Raw genomic sequence first — 19,946 nt, 5'->3', positions numbered from 1 at the left:
GGAATAATAAGGAACATCTGGTGCCTTTATTCAGACACTTAACATAGTCAATATCGCAAAATTACTTTTGAACAGTGACCTAGAAAACAAAATTCTACATTCAGTCTTTTCTCGTTTTACTCCTTATTCCTTTTCATTCTAATTCTCACAAATTCTAATTCCAAATGTTCTGTTTATTTACCCTTTTAAATGAGAAAACAAATCCCCAGACTCTCAAAGTGCTCCCTGTATGAGGTCCTATTTGGCTCCTGCCTTTTCATCAGGACCAGCGTGATTCTTTTTCAACCACTGTACACATCTGGCTTTACTTCAAGTGGTAGCGTTTTATGATTATGTTAGGTTTCAATTATTCATTTTTCAAACATGGGAACTTCGAGGTTATGTGAACAGAGCCTGCCATTTAAATACCTCGATTTAATTGACGTTGATTTGACACGCCGGGGGAAAAACCGTGCGCTCACAGTTTACAGATTCTGGAAGAATTAAAGCGTTCCACTTTATGTGTTGCAGAAAGCCCAATTACAAAAAAAAAAACAAAAAAAACATCCTCAATCAGCCATTTTCTTCCTAAAGCAACTCATCTTATACTCCATCACCAGCTGGATTTTCAATGAACTGGGTCATTTCTCTCTCATTGATTTATTCTGAAGTCTGCCTCAAAGGGCTATATTGCAATTGGCTTTATACGCGAATGTTAAAAGAAGACTATCCTATGGGCAGTATCACGTAAAATGATATAGAATGAGCCCTTACACTATAGCGCTCTAATTCATCACCTAACACACATCGTTATTTCTCATCGGAAGCAAATATTCTCAGGAAATCACCTTTGCTAAGTGCTTTGACTCCAAGGTATTTTGAATTATTCCGGCTTATCCCTCCTTTTGCTTTTGTATAATTACTTGAAAATCCGCCCCTTCGACACGGACCCCTTTCTGACCAGTAAAAGCTTGGGGCATTTAGCATTTACGCTTGCCCTTAGCAGCCCACTGGGTTTGAAAGAGGTGGTGGAAAGCTGATAATTACAGAAAAGCTTATTGTAATTGAGACCTCCCATGAAACTAAAAGCTGCGTTAAATTAATAAGGCTTAGGGTGGGAGATATTTTCACTCACAAAGCAGGAGCAGAATTAATCCCTTCCTGCACGGATAGTCGGAGAGGCTTGACACACTGGAGACACAATATGACACTGTAGATGAACTTTGGAACTACATTTGCCGTGCATTTTTCATCTAAATCTCCTACTACACTGTTAATATATGAAGTGATGTTCAGCCTGATGGATGGGACGAAGCGAGCGAGTCTAAGAACCGCGTGCGTTTTATTCTAAATCACAGTTTGGCATTTGCAATGAACTTTCGCAGTACATAGATTTAAAGCACAGAAAATAATCCACCCACACTAATTACTTTAAAACCCAGGAGACTGAAACATAATTAAAAGTGCAACGTTTATTACAAAAATATACTGCATCATTCCAAACATTTACATTCAGAAATCAGGTACCATGATGGACATTAACACACAATCTTCACGATCACATTAAATGAATTCCAATACAAAACATTTTGGATATTCAGAAACGAATCCTAACGTTACAGATATGTTGTACATCAGAACTATACGTTGTTATTCAGTGTGGATGGTGATAAAAATGTTCTGTTCTGGTGTATGATAAGTATGCACTCTGGCTCATCACTCAATATTTAATGTCACATAGAGCAAACGCAAAGAGATGGTTTTCGATTATAACCAGTCCGTGACGTTTCTTACAGAACCGATAGGGAATCCGAAATGAAGTTTCGATTTCAGACTGAAAAGGTGGCTGTGAAGTTTAAGTTTTCATTGCTACTTCAGTTCAGTAAACTATTTAATAACACAAGCTGCCAAGCACCCTTCCGTCTCGAACACATCTTTAGTGATTGAAAAGAACCTGGAAAATGTTTCAGGAACATTAATTATCAAAATATTATATTATAAAAAAAATTCATTTCGTTTATTTTTTTTTACATCATAAATTTCATGGATATATTATTAATTGTAAACAATACCACATAAGATTTAAAGGCCAGGGAACATAGTGTAGAATATTTAAAAAAATATATTTGCATGGTACCAAATTAAGTATAATAACAAAATCAAAAATAGAAATATGCTTGAAGACTTTTAAAACCATCAGAATTCACTAATCAAAGCACCTGGAGTCTAGTATCAATGATATATAGTGATCACGAGGCCCAGCTTAAGCAGAGCAAGAAAGAAAACCCTCACCTTTTTACTTAATTACATTTTATTTTTATCATTTTGTCTTGTATACTCAGTGGAATTTCAGAAATAGGTATGTGTATTAGTATTTTAATAACGTTTGCCCTTTTTAAAGACCTGCCGGTCGTTTATAAGATTAGAGTGCACTGCCTGTGTCCGTAAACATATCAAAACTGACAAGTGGCAAAGGGACTCACGAGAAAACATTAAACAGTACATTATAGCGCCACCATCAGGCCAGCGCTTTCTTCCTCTTTAGGAGTATCTGCCAAATTTGCTTAATTCTCTTTTTATAAGAGAATCAAAATAACAAACATATTAACAAAAAACAACAGGGCTTTTGCACTTGGACCCCCATCAATCTTACTTGGAAGAACACAGTTAAAATGTTTTTAAACACATGTAGTGTGTAATGATGTACACATTGTCCGAGCCCTTGATGATATGGTCATGTGTTACAAACATAAAATCCTAACCATGTATAAAATGTAAAAATGTTCTTCACCTGAAAATGTAGCTGTGGAACAGTTAGGAATACATGGAAAAACTTGACCAATGAAAGTCAGCGATTTATTATCGCCCATGTCATATCTATAAGTTAGTAAGCTTAACCGATCCATATAGGTCATTGTTTGTACCTATTAGATCCTCGGATTAGTTTCCATTCACACAGAGGTTCAGTTAGGCTCATTTTCTAATCCTACAAACCAGCAACCTTACAACAATATCGGAAAAACGACGATGATGATAATAATAATAAAACTGAACTCAAATCAGTAGACAAAATGTATTTACCCATCCCTGGATAGAAATAAGGCTTAATGTTGAAGGTGATGAAATTTCACGCCGCATTCCATGTTAGTGCTCGAAAAATTATTATTCACAGCCTGCAGTACCAACACACTTATTTAGCTTCATCATTAGCTTATGATTAAAGAAAAGAAAAAAAAATGGAAACAGGGCTGTAGTGAGGAGCTGTTTCTAGGAACAATGTTTGACTGTCAAAATTGGACTCCGGATGCCATGTAAAAGTGATCTTAGTGCCACATTTCACCTTCCTTTTCCGTCGTACAGGATTATCAGGATGACCCGAGGAGATGGATGAGATCATCGTGCATTGTGGTTGTCGTTCTGAAGGTTTCTGACGCTCTCCTGTAACTTCTTGGTGAAAAGGTGGCCGGATCGTCCGCAGTACGTATGCAGGGTATTCTTTAGTTTTTTCTCTAGAGGTTTAAGTAGAAATTTGCTTGCATCTTCTCCAAATGGGTACTACATGGAAAAAGAAAAAGAAATAAATGTCAGAGATGTTCAAGAGCTTTCATTGGACAAATAAAATGATTCTGTGTTAAAAATCATGGCAGAAACCCTGTTTTGAACCTGACCCCATTTAGCCGCATAATAGCACCAGCTTATTATTCAGCTACTATAAATGATTCAATCACTACAAGGAAACAAACAGGAAAGATATGTAGTTATGAGAGTGAGGATGGTTATTCAGGTCCGGGTGTAGAAGGTGGGGTGTGACTTGGCATGGATCTGCACTGTAAGGGAGGTGTTTGTGAACAAGCTAAGATAGTAATGATGGCCTGAGCCGTGTTATCACACCATTCTGAACCCCGCGTTTAACCCGAGGTTAGAGAAACATTCGCCCTTGTAATTTAAAAGCGAGCTTAGCATTACTTTTTATCCAGGGTTGTGAAACCCTGCTCTGAAGCGGAGTGAGCACTTATTTTGTGGTGTTAACCCCGAATTGCAGCGCCAAACGTGTACAGTGTGAAATGATGTGGTGTTAGAACGTTATGGCTAGATACTTAGCAACAGACACCCAATCAGAAACTGAACAGTGTGTTCCTCATGCACTATATTGCCAAAGGTTTTGGGACACCCCTCCAAATCACTGAATTCAGGGGTTTGTTTTTCAGGGGTTGGGCGTGACCCTTTAGTTCCAGTGAAAGGAACTCTTAATGCTTCAGCATACCAAGACATTTTGGACAATTTCATGCTCCAAACTTTGTGGGAACAGTTTAGTGATGGCCCCTTCCTGTTCCAACATGACTGCACACCAGTGCAAAAAGCAATGTCCATAAAGACATGGATGAGTGAATTTGGTGTGGAGTCCTGACCTCAACCCGATAGAAGACCTATAGGATGAATTAGAGCGGAGACTGTGAGCCAGGCCTTCTCGTCCAACATCAGTGACTTACCTCACAAATGTGCTTCTACAGAAATGGTCAAAAATTTCCATAAACACACTTCTAAACCTTTTGGAAAGCCTTCCCAGAAGAGTTGAAGCTGTTATAGCTGCAGAGGGCGGGACAACTCCATATTACATTCATGTTCATATAAAGGCAGATGTCCCAGTTTTGGCCTGGCTTACAGTCTCTGCTCTAATTCATCCCGAAGGTGTTCTATCAGGTTGAGTCAGGACTCAGTCAAGTTCCTCCACACCAGATTCGCTCATCCATGTTTTTATGTCCCTTGCTTTATGCACTGGTGTGCAGTCATGTTGGAACAGGAAGGGGTCATCCCCAAATAAAAGTTGGGAGCATGAAATTGTCTGGAATGTCTTGGTATGCTGAAGCATTAAGTTCTGTAAGGGGCCCGAGCCCAACCCCTGAAAAACAATGCCTGAATTCAATGATTTGGAGGGGTGTCTTAAAACGTTTGGCCAAATAGTATATCATGTGAAAACATTCAACAAAAACTGCTTTGTAGCATCATGCAGCAAAACACTGAACATCAGTCATGTGTGTTGCAAGGATGGGGAAATATGTGACATTGAAAAATTTTTCAAAAGCTGTCCTCTTGTTCCTGATGCATGAGAAAAGCTGTCATTTAATGTGGCCGTGTGCTGTATTTATCCATTGTAGTTGACACCACAAATATGCAAATGAGAACGTTAAGGCAGGGTTTATGAATGTACTGTGTGAACTGTCAGATTATGAACAACAAGGATTAATTGTTAACCTTGGGTAAAATATGAGTAGTGTGAAACATGAAACAAGGATAACCAGGATTGTGTTCACCCGGGGTTTACAGTGACCTAGGGTTAACTATTTCAAATGTGAAAAGCATCAAAAAAAAGAGTTCCTGTGGAATGGACTGTACTCAGGCTGGAAAATATGAAAAGACAAAAGATAAAACTGTTATTAACATTTGGCTTCTAACAATAGTGTTTCTTAAATTGGTATTGTTTTTCAAAATAGAAATTTCCAGTTCAATAAGTAACAATAAGGCTTTCTCTATGAATCATGGTCAAAGATTCATTGCATTCCTCTCCATTTTCTATATGCTCTGCTTTAATCTTCTTTTTTCCCCCTCTGAATACGAAAGTGTGGTTTTATAACCTGCAGAGTAAATAAAATAAAAGAACCTTTTTATGGAGCCTCATTTGCTTTCTGTTCTTGTTTGGTATGAGATCACAAACAAAAAAGTGATATTTTTTTTTATCATCAATGATAGAACACACATCATGCCTCGATGACGCTGAGTTTACTGTCTCCTATTGATTTTTATCGGAAGGGTGGAGGTGCTGGATGCTGCCTTGCTTTCTCCTAGTCCCAAACGAAACATTGGTACTAAAGATTTTATGGTGCTTCTGTGAGGTTTGGCACAGTAATGGTGGGGTCTTTTACTGCCAGCTGAACTCCTGTCTCTGTTAGTGTGTCTATAGGGAGTGTATGTTATCATGAGATACAGAGAGGCCTGAGGCCTTGTGCACTCGAAGAGAAGAAAGAAGAAATGAAGTATCAGGAAAAGGACTTTTTGAAGCCAAGACAACTGTGACCAGACAACAGGATATATAGATACATCACACCTTGACATCACAACTTGACTACAATATTCATTCTTTCTTTTTTTCGTTGATGCTCCGCATGGCCAAACAGTGAATGTGGGCCTGCCATACAGACAGCACTCAGTAGAATCATGGGCTTCAACTAATGACAGACCTCATTTAGCTAATGGTCCGAAATGCTTCCTCCTCCGTCAAGGGCAAAGAGGTCTTGCCTGGTCGTAATGACCAGAGGCAAAGACATACACTCTCTTTCTCTCTCTCTCCCTCTGATAAAATGAACAAAGAATTGACCACTCGCTACAAGAGAAAGGGAGAAAAAAGGTGATTCCCTGAATCTCAAACCTTGATGAATGAGCAAAGGATGCGTTAAGGAAGACAAGGAACGGAGAGAGGAAGAAGGGAGCGTTGGCTTTAAAGATTAGCGCATTAGGAGCGATCGTTGCCCCTGATGAGGCCGACAGAGATTAAGTCCGGAACACTGTGGCGCTGGCAGGCTGGCAGTCTAAGTTAACAGAGCTATTGATTTCTAGCCTTCAGCTACAGAGCAAACGCTCCCACTCATTCCAAAGCAAATCCTCGCAACCTGGGGATAAAACTACACAGATGTTAAAGTTGTTGTCGAGTATCCTGAAAACACCGTGCCACACAAATTCTAAAACAGGCAACTGAACCGAACGAATTTTAAAACAGGCTTATCTGGCAAGATACAAGCTCTCTTCACAAAGAGAGCTTACATTAAAGAGATGTGATGATGATATGAATTTCATAATGAATTTGTGAAACCCTGCATGGTTTAATGCATGGTTAAGTTGAAAGGGTTGAGGAGGAAACAGAAAGAAATGATAATGTCGAATGAGAGTTGATGTGGCAGACCAACAAAAGCCCACAGGGCTACAAGCACAGGTGTTGTAGCTGAAAAATATTCGGAGGAACAATTCCCGATACCTTCATTTTTTTTTCAGCCCATACTGTGCTTCCATTATGAAGAACAAGAGCGCTAGCCAGGCTGGTGCGAGCATTTGCCTGAAGGAACTTCAATATGGCCTTTTACAAATTAACCACATTTAATTAGATTTTATCCTGTGTTGATGAAAGCTTGCGTGATGAATAATAAAAACGCATGCTACTTCACGGCAACGTTATTAAACAGTCCACCTATGGAAGAATCTACACAGTTTTTGTAAGGTTTTAAGCAAGAGCTTACTTTCTGAATGGCTTCATAAATGGCTCGGAATGCAGGCTGCTTGTCATCATGGTAAACACCTCGATTGCCATGGAGAATGTAAACCCCGTGTTCCTCGGCGGCAGCGCAGTTGCTGCCGTAGATGCAGTGGTCCGGGCGGTAGTTCCAATGGCACGGGAACACAAACAGGCTTTCTGTGGGGCATTTAATCAGTAGTCAAAAGACATGCGCATGTTTATACATCTGTCCTAAGCTGACACGCTATTCCAGCACTGCCTGAGGAAAGTTGCATCATGTTTTTGCCACCTATTGCATACATCTGGTTACAATAGTTTGGAAATAAGTAATCAGCTGTATCAGAAAGGCAGTACAACACGTTAGTAAGTTGGGTTGAACGTTTAAGCAGAACACCATGGCTACATAGACAGGTCTGAATATGTGTGAGAATGTACCTGGATTGTAGTGGAATATGATATTAAGGAGATCTTGGTCCCCCCATGTAATGTTAAGCTTGTATTTCTGTAGTAGTGGCATAAGCAATTCCTTCCATCTCAGGTGAACTGTCGTCATATCATTCTGTTCAAACAATACAAGAAACAAATCTTCGTTAATGCTTTTTCAGAAACAAAGTTAGAGTAAACTTCAAAACTGTCATTCCCAAACCTCATTTCAGAGTTTTCCTGATCATCTGATAAAACAGTGAGCAAACAACATACACAGTCCCCCCCCGTCCCCGTCCCCCGTGCTTCTGGCTGAAGTGACACTGATACTTCTACATGTTTTAAATTAATATTGCTTCTTCCTATTTAAAGAAGAACTGCATGATGAAACACTTTCAGCCATGAGGAAATCGGAGAATCTAACTAGCAGAATAATAGTGACCTCTGCTGGTTGAACTACTATTAACATCCCTTAAACGTGTCGACCTGGCTTCTTAAATTTAATTCACAAAGAAGCAAAAAGAAAAAGAAATCCCACAAACACACACACACATTCCCTTCGATACCTTGAAGCGTGTGGCTCTGATGCGCGTCATGTTCATGAGCATGACTCCAGAGTTGACGCCTGTTTTGCCGTAGTAGGGGTGCCGCGCAAAACGGTTATACCAGGCGATTCTCGGCTCCTCGTGCTCAGGTGCCATGGCTGCCATGTGACTGCTGTTAAACTGGGAGAGAAAGTTCCAGATCTCTTCTACTGGCTGCAGGAACAGGATGTCTGTGTCCACGTAGAGCAGAGAATCCACCTCAGTTAGGATCAGCTTAAAAACAAATAACAAAACACAATGTTCAATTGTTGTTATCCTCAGCTCAATTCTAAAAATAATATTTTTCAGTAATACAAGCTTAATCCCAGGTGAACCTGATCTGTACATGTTTGCATAATCTCTGTTCTTGTCATGTTCAAGCAGACTGATTGGAAGAAAGAAAATGATGTCCAGATCAGACGGGATTGAGGAAAGAAAAATATACTCACAGGTAGGAAAAGCCTTTGGGAAGCACAGGGTTTAAACAGTCTCTTCCATTCCTTGGCATTGTCACTGGGGAAGGTGATGGGGTAGGTAGTGTAGTTAAATTTAGAACGGAACCTCGCTGGCCACGACTCCAACTGGCAGAGAACAGACACGGTGACAACACTGAATCATTAACACATCCTTGCACAACCAAATTTGATTTTTTTCCTCCTCTTTGCCATTTTAAATCTAGAGCATAGAAAGTCCTACGGTCCAGTGATAGCAAAAGATGAGGTACGACTACAGTGACACTCCTGAACTTTTCAGAGAAGCTCCAAAGAATTTTTTTGTGTGTGGTTTAAGATTAATCAGGATTTATATTTTGGCACTTATGACTCTTGTCATACTTGCTCTTTTTATAATAATTAAAAAAAAAAAAGTTTTGAGAAAGTTAACAATGGACTGAATAACTGAGGATGAGTTTTTCTTACTGGATGTGAGTGTCACACTAGGTGCCACACTCAAGGATTAGTGCAATGTCTAGTAAAGGCTTAGTTATTACATTACAGTGAAGACGATTTGAACGTTGAAATGACATTCCTGAGTGTGTACAGCCTAGAATAGAATAGAATAGAATAGAATAGAATAGAATAGAATAGAATAGAATAGAATAGAATATCTTTATTGTCATTGGAACATGTGGCATGTCTGACGAAATTCGGTGCTTTACACATATTACACAGGATACACAAATTACATTTTACACACTTAACATAAGTAGAAGATCATTTGCTCTTCTTGCACAGACTTCTAAATGGTTATATACAGGATTATACTTCACTTTTCCCCAGGTAAAACTAATCATGTTTGAATAGTGCTATAGCCCAAAGAAGCCGGAAGTTTCTAGGTAACATCACAATCGTATTCTACAGCCTGAAAGTACTACACTGTCTTTGTCACAGCCGATCATTTGCCTATTAAGCTAGAGTATGTACCATAAGAGAACACCTTAAGAGAAATGGAAGCACTTGATCTTACAGCATCTTTGAAGCCTGAATGGAGCTCATCCTCAGCAAAGATGTGAAAGTGGAGAGTTCTGCGACTAAAGAGAACCGCAGACTTCAGCATGGTGAGAGTCTCCTCAAGCCTGGGGCCACATGCCACCACTGCCAACATGACCGGCTCGGTTCTGCCCAACTCAAGCACCGCAGATGATGTTTTACCCACAGCATACCTGCAGAACAGCACAACACAGACGAATTGGTGAGCTGGTGCCTAATCTAATTAGAGACACAGGCTGAAAAGAAGCTCAAGGGCCATTCCTTTTGGAAAAGGTGCTTAGCACTGATGGGGAACACAAGGATGCCTGGATTACAGTTCATACAAATGCCAATCTGACTTTGATGGCTACAATCTAAACTCGCAACCAATGTTCAAGTCAACCCATCCTACCTACGAGCCGACTCCATAAAGCAGTTCTTTCCACAAACATCACGGGGCAGTCTCCAATATGGATTCCAGTGTGTGACAGACATTGACTTACACCTGACAGAACGAGAAAAATAGGCTCTACATCAGGTGTGATGTAGAGCACTTCATAGTTTAGTGCTATACCTCACCTAAACACATCTGATTCATCATCTAATGACCAAGGGGATGGCGATGCACCACCCAAGTTCATCTAGGGCTTCTGCCTTCCTGGATAACTATTTGACACTCCTGTCTTTAACAGCTCGGAGTCTATTAATGGAAAAAAGCAAAACTCCATAGTGAAAGATGTGGTCCGAATCCAAATAACAGCCCACACACATCTTTGAAACATAAATGCAAAAACAAATTGGGCATGGAAGTATGGTGACAGAAATACACTATATTGCCAAAAGTTTTGGGACACCCCTCCAAATCATTGAATTCAGGGGTTTTTCAGGGGTTGGGGCTTGGCCCCTTAGTTCAGCATATCAAGACATTTTAGACAATTTAATGCTCCCAACTTTGTGGGAACAGTTTGGCAATGACCCCTTCCTGTTCCAACATGGCTGCACACCAGTGCACAAAGCAAGGTCCATAAAGACATGGATGAGTGAGTTTGGTGTGGAGGAACTTCACAAAGTCCTGACCACAACCTGATAGAACACCTTTGGGATGATTTAGCACGGAGACTGTGAGCCAGGCCTTCTCGTCCAACATCAGTGCCTGACCTCACAAAAGCACTGCTAGAGGAATGGTCAAAATTTCCCATAAACACACTTCTAAACCTTGTGGAAAGCCTTCCCAAAAGAGTTAAAGCTGTTATAGCTGCAAAGCATGGGCCGACTCCATATTACATTCATGTTCATATGAAGGCAGACGTCCCAGTTTTGGCCTGGCTCACAGTCTCCGCTCTAATTCATCCCAAAGGTGTTCTATCGGGTTGAGGTCAGGACTCTGTCAAAGTTGGGAGCATGAAATTCAAAGACATCCAAAATGTCTTGGTATGAAGCTGAAGTATTAAAAGTTCCTTTCACTGGAACTAAGGGGCCGAGCCCAACCCCTGAAAGCAATGACTTCTAGGGGTGTTCCAAAACTTTTGCCAATACAGTATATCATGGTTATCGTTAGTGGTAACAAGCATGCTAGAATGACTGCAAGTATTAATCCACCCCTAACTAAATATAGACATGTTTGCTATAAATGTGTATTAATTTGTGTAACATAATTTGTTGTGTTTGGCCAACCACTTTAATGTCCCATATCTCATTTTATTTGCTGTGTTAATTAGCTAGCTGTGTACGAACACGCCTAAACCTGTTCTATTTAGATTAGTCAGCTAAACAGACCAGGAACTAGCTACGTGTTAGCATACTAGATGCTAAGTAGGCTAGCTAGCTAACTATTGCTAGATAAGTTGTTATTATTATTATTACTTGGAAGCCGTCTTTATTCCCGACACATTATATAGACATCTCCGATATCGTTTAACAGGAAGAGCAGATATACGCGTTGCTAGTTTATAGTTTGCTGTTAGCAAGCTAACTGGCTAAGCGCTACCTGTGCTCGGAGTGAGGTAGGCTGAGGCCTCCTGCCCGCGCGCCTCGCTCCGGTAGCGGCTCGCGCCATCCGGCTTCGGTCTCCAGAGAGGACGCGAGTTGCTCGAACACGTACAGCACCGACACGAACACCGAGACCACGCACACGGATACAAGACGAACGTGTCGACGCATTTTCCGAGCACTTCGAAGCCTTGAGACTGAAAGTCACGTCATGGTTGACGGCTCTGGACCAAGGGGACGCGAGGAGAACTGGAGCGTCTCGAGCCAGGCCTGCTACATTACTGCAGCAAAGCTAGCGCTAGCGGATTAGCACGACGCTGCACCAACGCGTTGTACTACTAATTTTTACAGAAATAAAATACTCCCACACACACACACACTGATGCATGGAGTACTTTAGAATATTTTTCATTTTATTTGGAAATGCAATATAAACCTTAACCGAGAAGAACCACAGTAAAGTTTGATTTTAATATAAACCCTTTATGCGAAATGTATAAAGGATTTTCATATACTTAAACCTTTATGAGAAAAATGGCTTTCCTTGAAAAAAAAAACCCTCTAAGCACTTTATAATCAAACTGCTTTCTTTTACAGACATAAGCAACATGGAAAATAGATCTACAGTTTCCTATTAAGCACTCTAACCAATATAATTATCTAAAAAAAAAAAAAAAAAAAAATGCTTTTAAGTTCATATTGCAAAAGTGTGAGTTTGGGGGAAGAGGATCTAAAATGGTCAGGGGTTAACACAGTGCAGTGCATAATATTTAAAAAAAAAAACAATAATAATAAAAATAAAGGACACTCCAAACCTTCTCAGCAACATTCACTGCATCCAGCGGGAACGCAAGGATGCACACCTGCAATTATACATCTGTCTGTAATTGTATTTCCTCCGCATGCTGATGATGGACATACAGAACACAATGGTGGGGGAAACCCTTAAGGTTTACAAGCTGCTCAACAACAGTAAACCCCCAAGGAAAGAGTTCTCATTTTCGACCCTTTTTAGATCACTATACACAAGATGTACAGTGTAGTAAAGTGATAAGCAATAAAACTTTTTTTTTTTTTTTTTTTTTTTTTTTTAATAAAACTCTGGCTGTAAAATCTGATAAAGTAACTAGCGTACAACTTTCTCAAAACATGAAAACACCACCAGGTGCCGTGTCTGATCATTTCTAACCACAAGTCATTACATAAAACTAGAGATGCATCAATACTGTTTTTTACGAGCATGTTTTTGATACTCGATAGACATTGAAATGAGTTATCTACTTAGTATTAATCTGTCAGGAGCACCATGATTATTTTATTTTGTTCATGTTGGAAATGAACTTCCTGTGCCAAGTTGTATGTTTCCGTATCACAGAGTAGCATTAGGAAAAGTGGTCATTAATAATGAGGCCAGTGTGCTGCGAATTGTACCTTCACTCACGAGCAAAGTGTAAAACCTAGTGGGAAACCGAGCCGAGGGGAAGAAAGTGTGCATGTCTCAGTGCTCGCAGAACTCAAGTGCTGTCATGTGCATGTCAGGTTCTCGGCATGCTCGTTTCACTGCTCCATGGTGGTGGATATAATTGTTATCATGCAATTCACAGTAGCCTGTGGTTATTTTTAATGACCAGGCTTAGTAATAATGCTCGGTATGCACAGGAAACATATGCGCACAGCTTAAAAGTCACACGTTTTTTTTTTTATACTAAAGATGCTGTTAATGCAATATTCTCACAGAGTGCCATTTGCTGTCTGTGTTTGCTTCAAGTATTAATCATGAAATACATTAACTGATAGATTACCGTCTTTTCATGTTGTCTGGTCATTAACATGCCATTAGGCTTCCATGACATGGTGGTATCGGATACTGATATTGCTGCAAGAATGCATACGTCAGCATGGTATCACAATGTTACCCAATACCAGTATCAGTACTGATGCATCCCTATTAAAACTCTTCACATTAATATTCTGTAAACTTTCCACTTTTGAGAAATTCATACCAAAATATTCCTCATTAAAGAATGAACAATACCAACATTGTTGAAATTCACAATATTATGGCCATATATTCTATTAGTGGAGCTCAGTCTCAATCCCCATGTTTGTGATGTCCTGGATCTAAGACCACTGAAACCTCCAGTTTCTTTTCTTTCTTTTTTTTAAATTACCAGTCAGGTGAGAAAGCGCTTAGAAAGTACCACTTGTACATTCTCTTTACTTCCAGACACACATCTGTAACGGTCTTTGTGCCAGCAAGCTGTTCCATGAGTTTAGAAAGGAAGAGATGTTAATCAGATCAAACAGTCCCTTAAACAGTATTCAGAAAGCTCACTGATGGGTTTGCTTAACATGGGCAGCATTATAACTTCTTGGTACTCGACTGAGACCTTCGTATGATCTTAGTGCAGTGACTGTTTGTGGGAAACTCCAAGCCCCATCCAGTTCAGTCAAAAAAAAAAAAAAAAAAAAAAAGATTGGGGATATGTGCGGGAATATCTTTGACCTTCGGTAAAACGTCGGGTTTATCAGAGGCTAGTGTGCTTCTCCGTTGACTGATGAGCCTTCACCCCGAGGAGATGATGACCTGGAGACTGCTCTCTCAGTGTTATCCGAGCTGGATCCACTTTGGCTGCGCAGGTCTGCTGACGTGGCTGTGGAGGAGGATGAGCTTGTGGAGGAGGATAAGGGCTTTGCTTTCTCCTTAAAGTCTGTGATGATGACTGTTAGGTCTCCAACTGTGACTTCCAAGTGCTGTGCACTGCTTCTGTCAACATTTTTTAACCTTGGCCTGTCAACAGAAAGAGTGGGGGGAGGGAAGGTGTTTATAAGTTAGTCAAGCAGTGGAAAGAAAATTATCCAAAATTCTAAACTAATCATGTTTGGTGCAGTCTTGCTTACTAAGAAAGAAGAAGGTGAAGCCGTTTTTCCATTACAATCTATTGAGATCAAAGAGTTACTGAAAATCGCAGTAAACTGACTGCTTTAAATGGAATGCAGTAGTGTGAATGAATCTAGTAAGACTTAACATTTTGCCAATCAACAAGATAAAACATTTTCTATCACATTTTCTGAACAAAACAATCTTAACCTATTCCAAACACTGCAGGATCTGAACCCCATCGAAATATCGCCTACCTCATCTTTTTGTGGCTGTTCTTTTTCATTGCTGGCTCCCTGTCGTTTTTGTCCTTCTCCGTCTTTTCCTTTTTCTCTTTTTTGGGCTGTGTGGGTGAAGCAAACTGCGGAGGTACTTGCTGAGCCACAAGCTGTGAAACGGCACGAGGTTTCCTGGAAGAGGGTGTTGGATGAATAATGATGATGACATCATGGAGAGTGTAAAGTCAGGGCTAATGGGGTCATTAGTGGTCAGCACTAAACAACGGGTTGTATTCCAAATCCCAAAACCTCAAACACTGGAATCTAACTAAGCTGATCTCTGCTACCGGCAATACAAAAGAGAGAGGGACGGAAAAAGTAACTATTAACTGGCTGCTTTGGGGAAACCTCTTTAAAAACGTGTGTGTGTGTTCTAATTTTACAAAACGGGTCCACGAAGCATTTCATGCTAAAAGTGGCTCTTAAAGCTAACTGAAGGGTAGTCCAGAGCACTGTCTGAAACTGCAGATGTTGGATGCTGGCAAGTCAAGTTATTATTAAAAAAGTATTCCAAGGCATTTTGATTTTAATAAGCTACCCTTCTGATGAGATATGAGGATAGATGTCTCACTAGAAGCAGCTATGCAGTAAAGTTAACAACTCACTGCTACTTACAGAAAGTAAAATGCAGGTATAATACATAGATGTGCGATGTGCTGAGACTATAATGTGATTAAATGCTCTGTAAAAGCTCTTTTCATACCAGACAATGCCTTAATTACATCAGTTTCTTTTAGATGCTCACCAACTACAAAGACACTGATACTGTAGGCTTTCTTTACCTTAGATCTAATTACATGGCTAGCGTAACAAAATATATTACTCTAATTAATTCAGAACATGCCATGCATTTACAAGGTGACCGTGAGCTTATATACCTTACATGTAGCAGGTATTTGTTTACACATATAAAATTAAAGACAATCATTTTTCACATTCACACAGAGTGCTGCTCTATCTGCCGGTCACAAAACTGATGATACATACAGTCATCTATAGTAACTGAATAAACCACCCCAAAGTGTGGTTATAAGATGCAACTTAAAGAGGCTGAGAAGATATGATTTTGGTCAATATGCCACCATATCTGAACCCTATATGATAATGCACTATTCATATCATGTTTGTTGTTGTGTAGTTGAAAAAAAAGTGAAGGTGCATGATGATCCTTTTTAAGGCATTTTTATACTTTAAAACCAGCATTCAAGTGATAAAGATAGAGATGGGTTAAGCTGGCACTTGGGTGACAGATACCTTTCAACAAAATAACAATCAGACAAAGTTTTGCCTTTAGGATTCATGCAACATTCTAGTCAACAAGGTACAAGGTGAAGCAAGGACAAAACTGTCAGGTTAATAGTGTGATCATATCCAGTCTTTAACATCCTCAGAACAGTTCACTGCCCAGAAGGTGACTAATATGCACATGACCAATATGCACTGTGTGTCATATCATATCTGGATTTCAGTAGTGTAATTAATAAAAACAAAATCAGGCATAACATTCTGAGCACTGAGAGGTGACGTTAATAAGACTGATGATCTCCTCATCATGGCACCTGTTAGTGGGTGGGATATATTAGGCAGCAAGTGAACATTTTGCCCTCAAAGTTGATGTGTTAGAAGCCGGAATAATGGACAAGCGTAAGGATCTGAGCGAGTTTGATGAAGGGCCAAATTGTGATGGCTAGACGACTGGATCAGAGCATCTCCAAAACTGCAGCTCTTGTGGGGTGTTCCCGGTCTGCAGTGGTCAGTATCTATCAAAAGAATCCTTTAAGTCCTGTAAGTACCCTTTGAGTCCCACCTCACAAGTCACAGGACTTAAAGAATCTGCTGCTAACATCTTGGTGCCAGATATCACAGCACACCTTCAGGGATCTAGTGGCGTCCATGCCTCGACAGGTCAGGGCTGTTTTGGCAGCAAAAGTGGGACCAACACAATACTAGGCAGGTGGTCATAATGTTATGCCTGACTGGTGTATGAAGTGATTACATTAATTTAATTCACTCATTCTGTAGGGCAATTGTTAAGAAATATCGCATGACAGGCATCAAACACAATTTGTAGCCTTCATTCAACTGCTTAGTGTCTACAGTTGTGTTATATCAATTATCATGTCTAGAATGTGAACATGTGGTAATAAATGTTTACCAGATCCGATTCAATGTTATGATCCCATCTGAGCAAAGAAGCTTGTAATGTGATAGTATTTGTGGCTTGGTGTGGTATTTCCATAACAACAACAACTATTACAATTATTATTTTTTACAGCATTTGGCAGAACGCCTTTATCCAGAGCGACTTACATTTATCTCATTTACAAAACTGAGCTATTGACGGTTAATGGCTTTGCTCAAGGGCCCAGCAATGGCAGCTTGGTGATCCTGGGATTTGAACTCTCAACCTTATGATCAGATTCATTCTTAAAGTTCTTTGCCATCTCATTCTAATACTATTCCTTCCTTCAATCATTCTTCTTCAGTACTGTAGTGGATCCAGAGCAGTCAATACGGCTCTCCAGCTCACATCACAGTATACAAGTTAAGAGAACAGGTTCACTCGACTCTGTCAGTATATAAAGACTGAATAAGCTGCACTTGTGACTGATTACTGATCATCACTGACCATCGCTTTTGCCCAACAACCAAATCACTGATTCCTATTGTTTATCCCATCCTCACACTTCTTCATTCAAGAAGTAAAAGCAAATTATTCCATTTGTACTAATATATATATATATATATATATATATATATATATATATATAAATATAATATATATACATACATATATATACACATATATACACACACACACACACACATTTGTAAACGTATAAACAGTATAGTTGGTGGTGCATTGACCAAAGATTATAAACTTCTTTCTATTTAAGAAAAACTCTTATCGCTTTCTATTCTAATAAGACTTTATTTCATCGTATTTTATATCTTCAGAAAATTTGATCGCCAATGATCAGGATAAATAGCCGATATGCAAATGAGGTCGTTGCGTCATCAAGTGCCTTTTTTGAGCGTGCTCGTGCTCACTTCGTCTGAAAAGTGTTAGCGACACTGATTCAGAGTCTATTTCGGGAATTCTGGGCGCGAGCTGGGAATACTTCATGGATGAGACGCCAGTCTGTCCCAGGACACAATGCGTGCTCCCTCCCTCCCTCTCTCTCTTTCTCTTTCTCTAACTCTCACACAAAACTCATTTAAGTAACTACCGGGATGCTTTTTTGGGGGGGATCAAGCGCACGAGGGAGGACTCGGGAAGAACCGGTGAGGCGGCTACGCTACGCTCGCGCATTGGAGTTGAAGCATAATATTAATAACGAGTAATATATGAAGACTTTGGCACATTTGGATCGCGTTACAGTTCGTATAACTTATATTTAAAAAAAATAATGAGGAGAATGAGAGCTGGACGGACAGGCTCTTACCGTGTGGATGTGCCCTTTCTGACGTCGCACATCATGCACTTGAACGCCTCGGCGGTGTTCCTGAAAGTGCAGACGCTACAGTCCCAGCAGCCTTCGTCTGACGGCGGCTTGCAGTGCCTCTTTGGCCTTCAAACAAAACACAAAAGACACAAGGGAATACGGTTTTCACAGATTCACACACAACAGAGACATGTGTCAGGCCAGTACCCGCCACAGCTGCGCAGCAACATCGCCTGTTTATGCCGCTAATGGTTGTTGAAACAAAACAAGCTATCCGCCATGTACGATTAGGTTTTAGCGCCCCACGCCTAAACACTGAGTTACAAACAAGCTACAGGGCCTCGCTCTCACAGCGCTGCTAACAGGCTGCTGCTTTACCTTGTCGGACTCTTCTTATCGCCCATTTTAAAAGGATGGAGCAGTAATTAAAGAGTATAGAAATTCGACCCTGATACTCCCGCGGTACAACCGCTCTCCAGCTGTCGCGAAAACTCCAAGCGGAAGTCGGTCACGTGCTGCGAGCGCGAGCCAATCACGAGGCAGGCTCGGGCTAGTTAGAGAGGCGCTGTAAGAGCCTGAAAGTGGACACATCCTATAGAGGATCCTATGTGCGTGCATGATGATCCTTTTTAAGTCGTTTTTTTATACTTTAAAACCAAGTGCAAGTGATAAAGCTAGAGATGGGTTAACTTGGCACCTGGGTGACTGAGACCTTTCCACAAAATAACATTCAGACAAAGTTAAAAGCCGTTTAGGATTCATGCAACATACTAGACAATATATAACAAGGTACAAGGTGAAGCAAGGACAAAACTGTCAGGTTAACAGTGTGATCATATCCAGTCTTTAACATCCTCAGAACAGTTCACTGCCCAGAAGGTGACTAATATACACTGTGTCATATCATATGTGGATTTTTTAGTAGTGTGTAATTAATAGAGCACTGACCAGTGAAGTGAATAAGACTGATGATCTCCTCATCATGGCCCCTGTTAGTGGGTGGGATATATTAGGCAGCAAGTGAACATTTTGTCCTCAAAGTTGATGTGTTAGAAGCAGGAAAAATGGACAAGCGTAAGGATTTGAGCGAGTTTGATGAAGGGCCAAATTGTGATGGCTAGACCACTGGATCAGAGCATCTCCAAAACTGCAGCTCTTGTGGGGTGTTCCTGGTCTGCAGTGGTCAGTATCTATCAAAAGTATCCTTTAAGTCCTGTGAGTATCGTTTGAGTCCTGTAAGTTGCAAGGTGCGGCCCACGGAGTTTTACACCGGGTTATTAAAATTATTCGGATATGAATGATTTTATAATGAATTTAGTTTGTAATTACTATGGTTAAATTAGTTGTTTATATATAACGTATGTAGTTCATTTAGTTTTTTAAATAAGTTGATAATCTGGTAGTTGGTCTAAAAGTGTGCAATGCTGTTGGATAGAAGAGAAAATGTTTAAAATATTAACGTTTAATGTTTTTTCACAACATTAACTGTGTGTATGCAAAGTATACTGAATAAAACCAAGACATGTAATTCATTTTATTCAGTATAAAAACTAATGTGAAAATAAGAATAATGTAAAGGGCAAAAGAGTGGAACAGAAATATCGGAGGGCATCGATGA

At 40.0% G+C, this 19,946-nt stretch overlaps 2 protein-coding genes across 4 annotated transcripts; both read right to left on the bottom strand.

Moving 5' to 3' along the window:
- Positions 1-1,431: 1,431 nt before the first annotated feature.
- On the bottom strand, positions 1,432-12,031 carry LOC131364743 (glucoside xylosyltransferase 1-like). 3 transcript variants are annotated; one of them, XM_058408036.1, is made up of 8 exons: positions 11,722-12,031; positions 10,147-10,263; positions 9,733-9,928; positions 8,718-8,849; positions 8,251-8,502; positions 7,697-7,820; positions 7,266-7,438; positions 1,432-3,534 (listed from the first exon to the last, which is right to left on the bottom strand). In XM_058408036.1, exons 1-8 carry the CDS (start codon positions 11,892-11,894, stop codon positions 3,373-3,375), a joined length of 1,329 nt encoding a protein of 442 aa, XP_058264019.1. In that variant the 5' UTR covers positions 11,895-12,031; the 3' UTR covers positions 1,432-3,372. The 3 variants fall into 3 exon arrangements, with proteins under 3 accessions (XP_058264019.1, XP_058264020.1, XP_058264021.1); XM_058408037.1 differs by having other exon boundaries at positions 10,147-10,239; positions 11,722-12,030; XM_058408038.1 differs by lacking the exon at positions 10,147-10,263 and having other exon boundaries at positions 11,722-12,026.
- Positions 12,032-12,115: 84 nt separating this feature from the next.
- yaf2 (YY1 associated factor 2) lies at positions 12,116-18,842 on the bottom strand. Its single transcript, XM_058408039.1, has 4 exons — positions 18,707-18,842; positions 18,329-18,454; positions 14,862-15,014; positions 12,116-14,514 (listed from the first exon to the last, which is right to left on the bottom strand). Exons 1-4 carry the CDS (start codon positions 18,730-18,732, stop codon positions 14,259-14,261), a joined length of 561 nt encoding a protein of 186 aa, XP_058264022.1. The 5' UTR covers positions 18,733-18,842; the 3' UTR covers positions 12,116-14,258.
- Positions 18,843-19,946: the final 1,104 nt, after the last annotated feature.

Source organism: Hemibagrus wyckioides, linkage group LG14 (assembly GCF_019097595.1).
Source record: "Hemibagrus wyckioides isolate EC202008001 linkage group LG14, SWU_Hwy_1.0, whole genome shotgun sequence".
NCBI classification, from domain to species: Eukaryota; Metazoa; Chordata; class Actinopteri; order Siluriformes; family Bagridae; genus Hemibagrus; species Hemibagrus wyckioides.
This window is presented reverse-complemented; position numbering and strand designations above follow the sequence as displayed.

Coding starts and splice junctions, on each gene's coding strand:
- LOC131364743 (XM_058408036.1), bottom strand. CDS start 11,894: ATGCGTCGACACGTTCGTCTTGTATCCGTGTGCGTGGTCTCGGTGTTC. Junction 9,929..10,146: donor TTTATGGAGTCGGCTCGTAG/GTAGGATGGGTT, acceptor GCTGTTCTGCAG/GTATGCTGTGGGTAAAACAT. Junction 8,503..8,717: donor CCCAAAGGCTTTTCCTACCT/GTGAGTATATTT, acceptor TTTGTTTTTAAG/CTGATCCTAACTGAGGTGGA.
- yaf2 (XM_058408039.1), bottom strand. CDS start 18,732: ATGGGCGATAAGAAGAGTCCGACAAG. Junction 18,455..18,706: donor GATAAGAAGAGTCCGACAAG/GTAAAGCAGCAG, acceptor TTTTGTTTGAAG/GCCAAAGAGGCACTGCAAGC. Junction 15,015..18,328: donor AGAAAGGGCACATCCACACG/GTAAGAGCCTGT, acceptor ACCCTCTTCCAG/GAAACCTCGTGCCGTTTCAC.